The sequence below is a fragment of the Silene latifolia genome, chromosome 11 (genome assembly GCF_048544455.1).
Source record: "Silene latifolia isolate original U9 population chromosome 11, ASM4854445v1, whole genome shotgun sequence".
Taxonomy (NCBI): domain Eukaryota; kingdom Viridiplantae; phylum Streptophyta; class Magnoliopsida; order Caryophyllales; family Caryophyllaceae; genus Silene; species Silene latifolia.
Window position 1 is genome coordinate 536,646 of NC_133536.1, and position 12,424 is coordinate 549,069.

Consider the following 12,424-nt stretch of genomic DNA (forward strand, 5'->3'; position numbering starts at 1 on the left):
TCCTTATTACCAACTCATCGTCATGTCGATTAACTTTGTCATCAGTTGTCATTGTTGAGCTGAGGTGGAGTTCTAATCAATATGCTATTGCATCGTCACTTAGTCTAGTGGTTAAGACAGAGGTATTGTTAACAATAGATAGTCCCAGGTTCGAATTTCGTCTCCCCTTTATTATAATGCGACTAAGTGCGCGCTTTCTTAAACAAAAAAAAAACATATTATTACTTGGCAAAAAATTAAATGACTTTAATTTGATATCGAGGTAATTATATCGAGTACGATTATTTATCTTTATGAAAACATTATGTATATATGGCATTTAAGCTTATGGCCGGTGAAGTTATCTGATCTCTACCGTATGATTGATTTATCGAACTCGGGTATTGTGTAGAGATAGTAAAATAGGAACTTTTTACTCTTTATATTTTTATCCAAACAGATGACGGGGCGCTAGAGTGATTTCAAACGAACATAATAAGAAATAAAAAAAAATTTCAATCGATGATCATAAATTTATTACTTCATACACCGTATCATGATTCTTTTTCACAACTTAACATACACCAAATATGATATTATACACAAATCCACGAATTTCAAAAAAAAAAAAAAAAAAAAAAAAAGTATACAATCACACGTCTATATTTATTGTTTTCCGTTCAGAAACAATTAAGAATGTACTCCCTTCATTTCAATGAATTAATTAGACGTATTCGACTTTACTCCATATCAGTAATCGAGAATAAATAAGTCGAATGCACTAATCCGTTCGAGGTACCGAAGGGCTAAAGTGTGTTGAGACGACTCCAAAATTGAGCACGTCCAACATATGGACCGATTTCACGCACCTCGGAATCTTAAATTGAATAAAAGACGACCCTAATTCAGAGATTGCATAATCCCTAACCTTTTCGAATGTCCCGTTTTTAACGACTCGGATCTCAAGCGGACCAATTGACCCATCGCCTCGACACCACCTATAGTAAACACCTAGGTAGCCTTCCATAGCCGAGCAACATTGTTCCAAAATCTCGGGTGTCAATAACCCATTTAAGCCGGCGGACGTAGTCGTCATGAGTTCCAAGTAGATGACATAGTGGCCAGGAGTGGTCTTCATTTCCGCACAACTCGTGTAGTCGATTATTTGGGTGTTAAATGGGTGAAGCAACGATGAAACCTTATCTATCGCGGTTTGTAATTCGATTTCCGTTGTTTTAGCCAAATCCATGCTTAGTAACACATTTTTTCTCCTCATGAACTTGAATTGTGGTGTTGAATTGTAGAATCCTGTTGGGGATAGCACATCTCCAACTTTGTATCTGAAATGCACAGTGTGTACATAGATCAACTGATAAGGGGCTGTTCTAATTTATATACTATACTATGTCTTATGTTCAAAGCTTGGAAATGCAGCCGCGTTAAAACTTATGAGGAAAGTTTTACCGCCCTATCCCTTATATCACAACTTTTTATTAGTAAATATCTTATGAATTTTTCTAAAATGTGCCCTAAGGACATATGTTAATAACTTTAATATGGTAAGATTGACAACATATTCTCATGAGATATTTAACTATAAACTCACCGTTACCATAATTATTGAGAATATATTGTTAATCTTACCATATTATTAAGGTTTAACATGTGCTCGATCTTAGGGCTCATTTTAGAAAAACCGCTATCTTATTTATTGTATGTATCTTATTGTTATAGGATATCTACTACTCCCTCCTATTCGGAATAACTGTCCCATTTGAACAATGACACGAAAATTAAGGAATGAAGTTAAAATAATGAAAAATATTATATAGGGGTAAGAATATAGGAGTTAAATAATGAAAAGTATTGAATATGATGGTTTAGGGGTGGTATGAGTGGTAAATAAAGAGAAGAGCCAAGGGTAGGAAAGTCCAAAAACATGTCCAAATATGGCAAATGGGACAGTTATGTGAATAGACGGAAATGGCAAATGGGACAGTTATTCTGAATAGGAGGGAGTAATACTTTTCACAACCAGATATCCTATAACAATAAGATACATACAATAAATAAGATATTTACTAATACTTTTCACAACTGATCAATTTATGCTAAGTTATGGAAAGTAAAAGTGCGTACCTATATAGACCACAGTAGTTGGTGACTACAAGCTCATACTCTTTGCCCACCTCTACATTTGCCATATCAACCGTCCGAGGCGGTAATTCAGAAGATCCATAATCCGACAATAATTCAAGAGGTATAAACTCATAATAAGCCATGTTAGGCATTATAGTATAAGAGACGTTATACGGATCACACATCGGATTCAAGTTAAAACCCAAATCACATTCCGAGGCCGAATACTTAACACAGACCAAGGGTAACCCTCCACTATAATAATTCAACATCGGTATATATTGTGCCATAGAACCCGTGACAATAGTCTCGACGTACTTAATATTAGGCCAAATCTTACGAAAAATCCCTTCCCAATTCTCTCCCATACAAGCAGCCCTAATAACATTTGCCAGCATTGGGTCCGGGTGCTGCATAAAGGTCTTAATCATACAGACCCGTAGAGACGGGTCTGTAATCTTTGTGCTTAAGCTACCGGACTCAATATCATGGCAAATGTCCAAATAATGTTGCTTAAGGAAATGAACAGCCCAAATGATGCTAGACCCAAAAACGGCTTTTGCATGAGACACGTCATGGCGTTGGTAAAACCCGCATAGTAATTGAGTGTAAACCGATTGAAAGTGGTCCGTACAATATATGGCCTCCATTGGACTAGTGTTATAGTTGTTAGGGTAAGGATTGTCCCTATAAAATCTAGGGTTCTTGAATACACTTGTTAGACCCGTACATAGTAGTAACCCGTTTGGTGTTACCGTTTCTTCTCGGGTTATTAGCAAGCTGAATCCCTTCCCTTTGTTTGCTTCTGGTCCTTCAATACGTCTGCATGCCACAGAGATGATGCAATTTTCATTAATTAAAAGAAAAGATTAATTGGATTGTATTATCCTAATGATATTGGTTAGAGAAAATCAACGTACTAGCTAGGTCTGAAATCCATTAGTGACATATAAGGGGTACTAATTTAAAATTGAACTACCTTGGAATTAGACGTGTCAAACGGATCGGGCGGGTTGGGTCCCGAGTCGGGTCAGAATATGGGTCGGGTCATGCATATCACGGGTTGGGTTAGGGTCAGAATACGGGTCAAGAAATAATTTCTAACGTCTTTTGTAACGATTTTTTTGATAAAAAAATACCTTTTTTAAAAATGTAAAATATATTTAAAATCAATATTTAATCATATTGCCTCAACAAGGATAAGTCTGACATTTATTTCAATGGTGTTTCTCCGGATGTTATGAATGATATTGTAACGCCCCGTAATTTCGGACCGTTAATATATTTCAAAAATGATTTATTAATCAAATAAAATTTGATATTTAAAGTAATTAAAGTAAAAATAATTCAAAGAAATATAATTTTATTATATTTTGAAGAAAAGTATTTATTTTGATAGTTTCGAAATGTTTAAAAATAGTTTAAACCGTGTAAAATTTTTTATTTCGAAATAAGGGCGTATCGGGGGGAAAATGACAATTCTATTGAACGTTGGGTAGACGAATTTGGAAATGGGTAGTATAAATATTCAATTTTATTGTAATCTCGTGTTTAAGAACTTTGGTCTTGACGGAATTTGTCTTTGACTTACGGATTTAATTATTATTGAAACGAGTCAAAACCGACTCGTAAAATCCCGACTCAAACTCGCTCTTTTCCTCTCTTTCTTTCCTATCCCACGGCTCCCTTCCCCTTTACCTTTCTTTTCTGATTTTTTGTTCTTGTGTCATCATCATCAACATCTCACCAAAGGAAAAACACCATTTTTATGAAAATCAAGCTAAAATCGCCCTAATTTCTTCGTTTCTTATCGGTTTTTCGCATAATTTACCTTTCCGGAATCCCCTCGACGAGATCTACAACTTGGTATAATTTAATTTCAGTTTTCTTGAAGTTGTTTTAAGACCAATTTTCGGAAATTTCGGTTTATATGCTTATTATTGTGTTTTAATTGTTTATTTAGGTGAAGGATTGGAAGACGAGTTTGGGGACTCGTATATTGTAGAGGATAGCGGCTAGTTGTTGTTGGGGTTTGGGTTTTGAGGTGCTAATTGCTTATTTTCTAGCTTAAGGTAACATATTTCGAGTTACTCGACGAATTATCGTCACATGTTTTTGATTCTTGTATGTTTGGTGAAATTTTGTTGAGAATTAGTTTTCACATGTTTAGAATGGTTGCATGCATGTCAATTGTTAGCTTAAATTATGCCTTTTGTTAGTTTAAATTAACAAAGTTGAATTGGGAACGATTAATTAATGTTCAGACGGTCTTTTACTAAATAAAAATGGAGAAAAATGGTGGTGTAGGGGAACGGGCAGCAGGCCGGCAGGCCCGTGGCAGGCCCACGGCTAGCCCACGGTTGGCCCGGGTCGGTCCGTTGCTTGTTTCGCGGTTTTCCATGCAAAATTTGTCATTTAAGGGTTATTAATGACATAGTTAGTATGAGTACACTTTAGGAATTGAATCATATAAGTAATAAAAATTATGTTAATGGTAAAACTATGCTTATATTAATAGTTATCACATGTTAGGATAGTTTACAAAATGAATTTTATAGCGATAAATTGTAATGTTTTGTTGATTGTGCCGAAAACTGAGCCTTAGTCCCTTTGACTGATGCGATGTCAGTTAATTGAGTGATTGGTCACGCAATTTGACCCGCACTGTCGCAGTGGTGGGGTTGCGGGTAAAAATTCGGTTGAATGATTTAGATAATCGGCCTTTTTCTTGTTTTAGGCCATTTATCAAGTTTTAGTTCACATGTATAGCTTATTGAATTTAATAGCTTCTTATTTTGTAGTAATGGCCCTAGTTTCCCCTAAAGCCTTAAATATTGTTATAATTGCTAGGATTGGAAATTAGTATTGAATACTTATTGAGGAACTGTTGGTTTATCTATTTGAATAGACAATATTATATAGCCTTTTACATGATAGAATGTTAGAATTCATGTTGGTAAGTGGGACTTTTTGCCCTCTTATGGTTAAGTGGGTGTCTTAATTGACTTGTGTGGTAAGTCGTGTGTGGTGTGGGCTAAAGTATTCAAGCTGGGACTAGCTGGGACTAGGTCCTAGGTGAGTATTTCGGCCTTCATCATAGATAGGTCTTTATAGTCTCTGACGAGTATATGTTCACCGCTTGATAGCCTTTGTGTTCCTGACTAGTGGATTTATATCCAAGTTGGGGCATGACCTCGGTACTTATTTTGATAGTATGGGGTCGCTTAAGTACTAGCCAACCCTTCGGTGGTGTCCTTAGGGTACTCACTTCACTTTGTTTTAAAAAAAGTTGTGGGTCTTGGGTGCGGTGGTGTGTATCCGCATGTCTAGGTCTGCTCAGATTTTAGGCTAGGGTTGTGTTGTCTGTTGGCCATGTTTTCTTAATAGTAACCGCTGAGCCAAGATACCGGTTCGATTACCTTCCCTACCTCGTGGTATACACTCGAGTTACAAAGTGACTATTGACCGTACTAAGAACTTATGCCTGTCTTTGATATATTGCCCTTTCTTGTTTGATGATTCTATGAATCATAGAAGGTGAGATGCAAGCCGGCTATGGTTGATAGAGTTTGGATTACAATTTGTTAAATGTTTCACATGTTAGTTTAGTTTGGTCAGTTTAGGACTCATATGTTAGAATAATTGATAATTGAATTCTTTATCATCTTGTTTACATGTTTTACTACATGTACATTAATTTTGACGATTCGTGGCTGGGAGGACTCGAAGTTACTCCCCACTGAATTGTGGCTTTCGTGTTTGTATAAAATGCGATTGACAGGTTGTTGATTCTTTGTTGGGGTCACAGACGAGCTAGTGAGCAAGGAACCTTGGACCTAGTTTTGGCTATTCTATTAGTAACCCTTTTATCCTTTGGTTTGTATATTATTTGAAGGGACATATGTCTCCCTTTTCTATTTTGGGTTTGTATCATTCTACTTTCTATTTAGCTATGGCAAAGTAGTTCATCGACTTTTTGCGGGGTTTTGCACCCGCTTCTGGGAATGTTGGACTTCTTGTGTTGGATTGGTTGTGAATGGTTTAGTTAGAAATTTTTTTGAAATTGCAGGTTTTTGGATAGTTGAACCATTTACAAACATATCCTACCAGTTTTTCCGTATAATTTACGCATTTAAGTAATTAGATAACGCTAAATTTTAAGGGTGTCACAGATATTCTTCAAGTCTCTGGGTTTAGGAAGGGTTCCCTCCCTTTTAAGTATTTGGGAGTTCCCATTTCTTCCAAGAAATTATCTAAAAATGATGGGATGCAGCTCACTGACAGAATTTGTGCAAGAATTAGATCATGGGGCACTAGACAGCTTACCTATGCTGGAAGATTGGCTCTTGTAGCATGTTTCTCATACCTAATGGGATAATGAATAAAATAGACTCAATATGTAGGAATTATCTTTGGGGTGGAAAGGATTCTTATCAGAGAGCCCCTAATGTTAGCTGGCAAAGTTGTTGTACTCCCAAAGCTGAAGGTGGACTTGGTATCAAAAATTCAAAGCTTTGGAACAAGGCTCTTATTGGAAAATATATTTGGTGGTTGGCTAGTAAAAAGGACCATTTATGGGTCAAGTGGATAAACCATGTTTATATGAAAGGCATACATTGGTCCAACTATGATCCTCCTGATGATTGTAGTTGGACATGGAAGAAAATTGCTCACACTATGGTTTCTTTTAAACTAGCCTACTCTACTGATCGTTGGTTGGATTCTGATCAGCCTTACTCTGTTGCTGAAGGTTATTAGTGGCTTAGACAGCCTCAAGCTTCTGTCCCTTGGCGTTATACCTGTTGGAATCTTCTTAATGTACCTAAGTGTTCATTTATATACTGGGCTATTCAGCTGCAAAGGCTGCTTACTTAGGATAGAATCATGAATATGGGTTTTGGGCAGAATAACATTTGCTACTTATGTGCTGCTTCTGTGGAGAATCATGCTCACTTGTTTTATCAGTGTGCTTTCAGTCAGAAATGTGTGAATATCCTACAGAAAATGCTTGGTGTTAATTTTGTCCCTGAGTGTTTGAGTCATTGGTTTTCTGTGGGTGGTGGAAGAAGTAAATTGCAAAGAAGTATAGTCAGTGCTTGTCATGTTAGCCTTGCTTATCATATTTGAAAAGTTAGAAATAAGGCTCGGTTGGATCAGTACGTTGCTTGGCCGTGGAAAATTTGTCAGCAGATACTCAAGGATATCCTTTCTCGTTTCTGGGCTCGCAATCAATCTGTTGTTGCTACTAGGGATAGTGCTTGGCTTTTGCAGTTAGCTCATCCTTAGTGTTGGATACTTTAGGACACTTTTGTTATCAATTACTCATAGTTGTATTTAAAACTCTCACTACTACAAATCCAGGCAACTACAACGCCCCTTTAACAACGCTTATTCACGAAAATCACAATAGATGTTGTAGAATGTATGGCGCAAATTTTACTAAAATTAATTACAACGGTATGGTTATATAACCGTTGTTATAAGTTTTAACAACGGGTCAAACATGCACAACCGTTATTAATAATTTGGCGCAAAATTGGCGCAAAGTTAGTGAAAAGTAATCACAACGGTTATTTTTGTAACCCGTTGTTAAAACTTATTTAACAACGGTTGTTGTTTTACAGCCGTTGCTAAAACGTTTTAACAACGGTTTTTGTTTAACAACCGTTGTCAATACTTTCCATACTATAAACCACACAAACACAGATCAGCTACAGCCACAAAACACAAACCTTAACACAAACACAAACACAGACAAACACAAACACAAACACAAACACAAACACAAACACAAACACAAACACAAACACAAACACAAACACAAACACAAACACAAACACAAACACAAACACAAACACAAACACACACTTTCTCATCGTCTCTTTCTCATCGTCGCTTTATCATCTCGCCGTCACTGTTGGTTTCATCGTCTCTTACTTTCTCTAATTATCGGTAAATCTCGCCGTCCTTTCGTTGGTTTCATCGTCTTTCATCGTCATTATTTTCTTTTTCTAAGTATTTCATTTGCATGTATGTGTTTTTATCGATCATTATGTTATTTCTCTAAGTATTATTCGCTTAATTAGCTAGTAAAACAAATTAAATAAAATAAAACAAAAAAGAAACAAGATGATAGAGAGGAATGCATGATAAACTTAATTAATTAATTAATTAATATATATATATATATATATATATATATATATATATATAAATACATAAATTAAAAAAAAAATTACATTAATAAAAATGCAATTCTTATATTTCCATAGAGTGTCTTATTCTCTTCTATGATATATGTCCTCTCCTCCTTAGCTATTTGGAGGTTCCGTTCAGCAGTTGTTATATCGTCATATAGCTGCAACAACTGCTGCTCTGTCAAGCCATCTTTTTTGGCGTCCTTGAGTACGGATCGAGCATCCACAAGGTAACTCCTGAAACTGTCCTCAATGTGGAGCAACCGGCGGATGAAACTGTTGTTGTTCTCAATCATAGTAAGAGTCTTAAGGATGATATCATTCATTTTGTTAATGAAGTTTGGAGTTTGTTTGAAAGATTAATTAGAGTTTGGAGTTTGTTTTAGCAGTTAGGGTTTGGAGATAATGAGATAATGGAATGGTAGTTGAGATAATGCATGTATTTATACTAAGTAATGTGTGGTTTGAGTTGTTTTTTAATTAATATATGTTAGGAAGTTGTGCCATAATCATCATCATATATATCTCTCTCTGCTGCTTCAAATCTTATTATAACCCTTCTCATTCCATATTGTCCATTCATATGCACAGGGATGGCAGTAATAATGCATGCACCGGAATTATAACGGGCCGTAATTATGCATGTATATAGTAATATTTAATTTAATTTTTTATTATTTTTTAAAAACAAACAACAACGGTTATTGAGAAACAACCCGTTGCCTTTAGTTATAACAACGGTTTTGTATATTACAACCCGTTGTTATAACTTTTCCCCCAAAATTGAGTCACACTTTCCACAACGGGTTTTTATACTTAAAACCGTTATTAATAGTTTTAACAACGGGTTCCTTAAGAAAATCAACCGTTGTTAAAACTTTTTACAACGGACGCTTTAACAACGTCCGTTTTTTATATAACAACGGTTTTAACCGTTGTTATATCTGTATCTGTAGTAGTGTCTCATATACTGGATGATATATCTTTTTTGTTGATATCAATATACTTACCTTTTACCAAAAAAAAAAATATTTAATCATATTTAATGTTTATATAAAAGTTATATAAAATTGACGGTTTTTATTGATACTTTAACGTCATCTTATTGTAAGTTTTAATTCTATGTAGGAGAATTAGAATACGAATTTAAAAATGATCCATTCTAAATAATCTCGGTTAAATAATGCAACTCGATAAAACATTTATATATTATCAAGAAACTGATGCTCAAGTAAGTATATTATACAATAATATACTCCGTATATAATAGCAAATACACCGTAAAATTTTATTATATCATACAACGATCTTACGTGAGATAAAGTAGCGTTACCGTTTGATAAAAGGCATGATAGTGGTGGACAAATTATCCCGTCTCACCTTCTCTTGATCAGTTGCGGGTAATAGCTTCTCTTGAGCATCTGATGTCCCCGTGCTGCATAAATAAAATACATTATTCTTATTTGTAATATTATTTGACATCTTAATTAATTCCATACTTTATTTGAAAAACATATCCATAAATAAATTAACAAACACGTACGACAATAATTTTCCTATTGATTTTGCTTGCTCAAATAAGTCAATTAATTAAGCATCATCAATTGACTTTTAATTTATTTTTATTTTTTTGGTACGCAATTGACTTTTAATTTATGAACAAGCAAATCTTATTATGCTTATGGATAATGACATTTTTGCAATTGTTTATTTTTCTTTCGTTCCTATAGAATTTTACGATCATTATCATCGTATTTATTTCGACTAGGTTAGTTAGTAAAGTTTCGAGAAGTGATACACATGACCTGGTTCAAACTTCAAACCCTGTCATCATCAAAAAAAAATTAGTGACTCTCTTTACAGTTTACACCATAAAAAATATTTATATTCATAAAAATACTCATATTTGTATTCATAAATTTTCGTATGAGACGGTCTCATTAAAGACTATGAAATTTTGTTAATGTTGTCACTTTTTTTTTTTTGAAAGAGAAAACGGGTTCTATATTAAATCAATTTCTGCAATAGCAGAAACCGCAAGCGGAAAATCCGAGTTCATTACAATAGTATCACCCACCGTCTCACACAATCTCGCAACTAAATGAGCTACAGCATTCCCACTCCTCTTGACATGGGACACACAATTACTAGGAAAGAAATGAAGGAGAAAATTGATATCATCGACACAAAGACCCACCGTACTCCGGGAAGATACATCACTCCTTACGGCTTGATCAAAGACAGAGCATCACTCTCAAGCATTATCCTAGCCACTCCCCTGTCTTGGGCCATTTCCAACCCGAAAATAGCCGCTTGAGCCTCCGCCACACCCACATCCCACCTCGCCCTTACCCTTCTGCTCCCAATCCACTTAATTTTATGCATATTACGAAATAGCATTAACAATTACTCCGTACATGCTCAAACTTTTCCAAAAGAAAAAAAAAAGTATCTAAACTGTAAATTATTTTGCCAGGTGTCTGTTTTGGCAGCTTTCATTTAATGAAAGCTACGCGCATCTATAATAAATAAATAAAAAATAATAATAATAATAATAATAATAATAATAATAATACGTAGTATATAATAAACAGTTTTCTAATGTGTGTCCTAAGAACATTCATAAATAATTTAAATACGGTAAGATTAACACCAATTATACGAGTCTTTTTTCTTTAAATAGAACAAACAAATTTAGAATTACCTAATCCATAACTCGGAAAAAGGTTGAGCACATAAAATCGGAGTATAATCCCCATTATATATACGCATAATATCGGGCTTTATATCCTTATACGTAACAATTGGCACACGGGTTTTAAACGTCTCCCGATCAACTCCCCCATGCACCATGCCATGTCGTTTCAAGTACTCCGTCTCTGCGTTTTGGCTTAAGATCTCGGCCAAAACTTTACCTTGTATTTCATCACACTTACTAGTCACTTCATTAATGAAATTTACCGACTCGTCATAGGCATGAGCATGATCATCTTTGCCCACCGCCATGAATGACATATTACAATCGTCGTAAACCGTCTTAATTATCAACCGTAAATGATAATCTAGGGTTTTATATATGAAATGTATTTATCACTTCTTAATTAATTTTATATTATGTGTTGCATGTTTGCCCTTTTTATAGTACAAGAAACGAGTATTAGTGCACTATTCATGTGTAGAAATTTATTTAGGATCACGTACGTGAGTACGTAGAATTAGGATTTAACTAGTTTTGGTGCCCGCCCGGGCTACTATATGGCTTCATTTAGCATTAAAATTTATTTTCAATTAAATAAAACTATTTTAATTAAAGTTGCATCTCTCATAAATTTATTAGTAGTATATTTTTCTATAATACGGAGTATATCTTAAAATTACGATAAAATAAATTATGAGACAAATTCACTACTCCCGCTTTTAATATTTTACTTAAATCGATTGGTTAGCTAATTGTTCATTTTCTTTTGTTGTTAGTATTGTTACTTTTATTACCTTTGTTATTACTACGTACGGTTATTATTTTCACTACTCCCGTCGTAACTATTGTTATTTTCACTTTTGCCGCATTAATATTGATAATTTCGCTACTCCTGTTATTACTTTTTATTACTTTCACTACTCCCGCTCGCTGCCAATATTGTTACTATGATTATTCAAATGAGTGATTACTATCATATTACTATATCCAATGTTATTACAATTTTTTTTCACTAATAACATAATTACTTTTACTATTTAGGTATTCAATTTTAAGAAGCTTATATATTTATATAAATATATTACATATATGCATTAAATCAAATAAAAATAGTTATGGAATATTATATTTTTTTGGAAATCTAACTTGATTTATTTATTTTAATAGTTTTGATAAGTCCATAATTTATACATATTTACCCCATTATTTAGCTCCATTTTATATGTATTATGCACTACCTTTAGTGTTTATGAGCTAATATTGCTTTCTAGTTCCATTTGTATGTTTTCTCATGTTTTGTAGGAAAATGAACTAAAATGAGCCAAATTCTACTCAAGTACAAATACTAGAAGCATGAGCTAAGCTAAAGAAGAGATGATGGACCGATATGGAAGATGTTCATGGACTTGCA

The 12,424-nt window shown here is 34.3% G+C and overlaps 1 protein-coding gene and 1 long non-coding RNA gene across 2 annotated transcripts; one reads left to right on the forward strand and one right to left on the reverse strand.

The window, feature by feature from the left end:
* Positions 1 to 645: 645 nt before the first annotated feature.
* LOC141610556 (putative indole-3-acetic acid-amido synthetase GH3.1) lies at positions 646 to 11,399 on the reverse strand. The gene is made up of 4 exons (XM_074428691.1): positions 11,020 to 11,399; positions 9,649 to 9,750; positions 2,119 to 2,940; positions 646 to 1,319 (listed from the first exon to the last, which is right to left on the reverse strand). Exons 1-4 carry the CDS (start codon positions 11,328 to 11,330, stop codon positions 761 to 763), a joined length of 1,794 nt encoding a protein of 597 aa, XP_074284792.1. The 5' UTR covers positions 11,331 to 11,399; the 3' UTR covers positions 646 to 760.
* LOC141612616 (uncharacterized) lies at positions 3,827 to 6,079 on the forward strand. The gene is made up of 3 exons (XR_012529118.1): positions 3,827 to 3,984; positions 4,082 to 4,190; positions 5,900 to 6,079. It is a non-coding gene; the product is annotated as an uncharacterized LOC141612616 (long non-coding RNA).
* Positions 11,400 to 12,424: the final 1,025 nt, after the last annotated feature.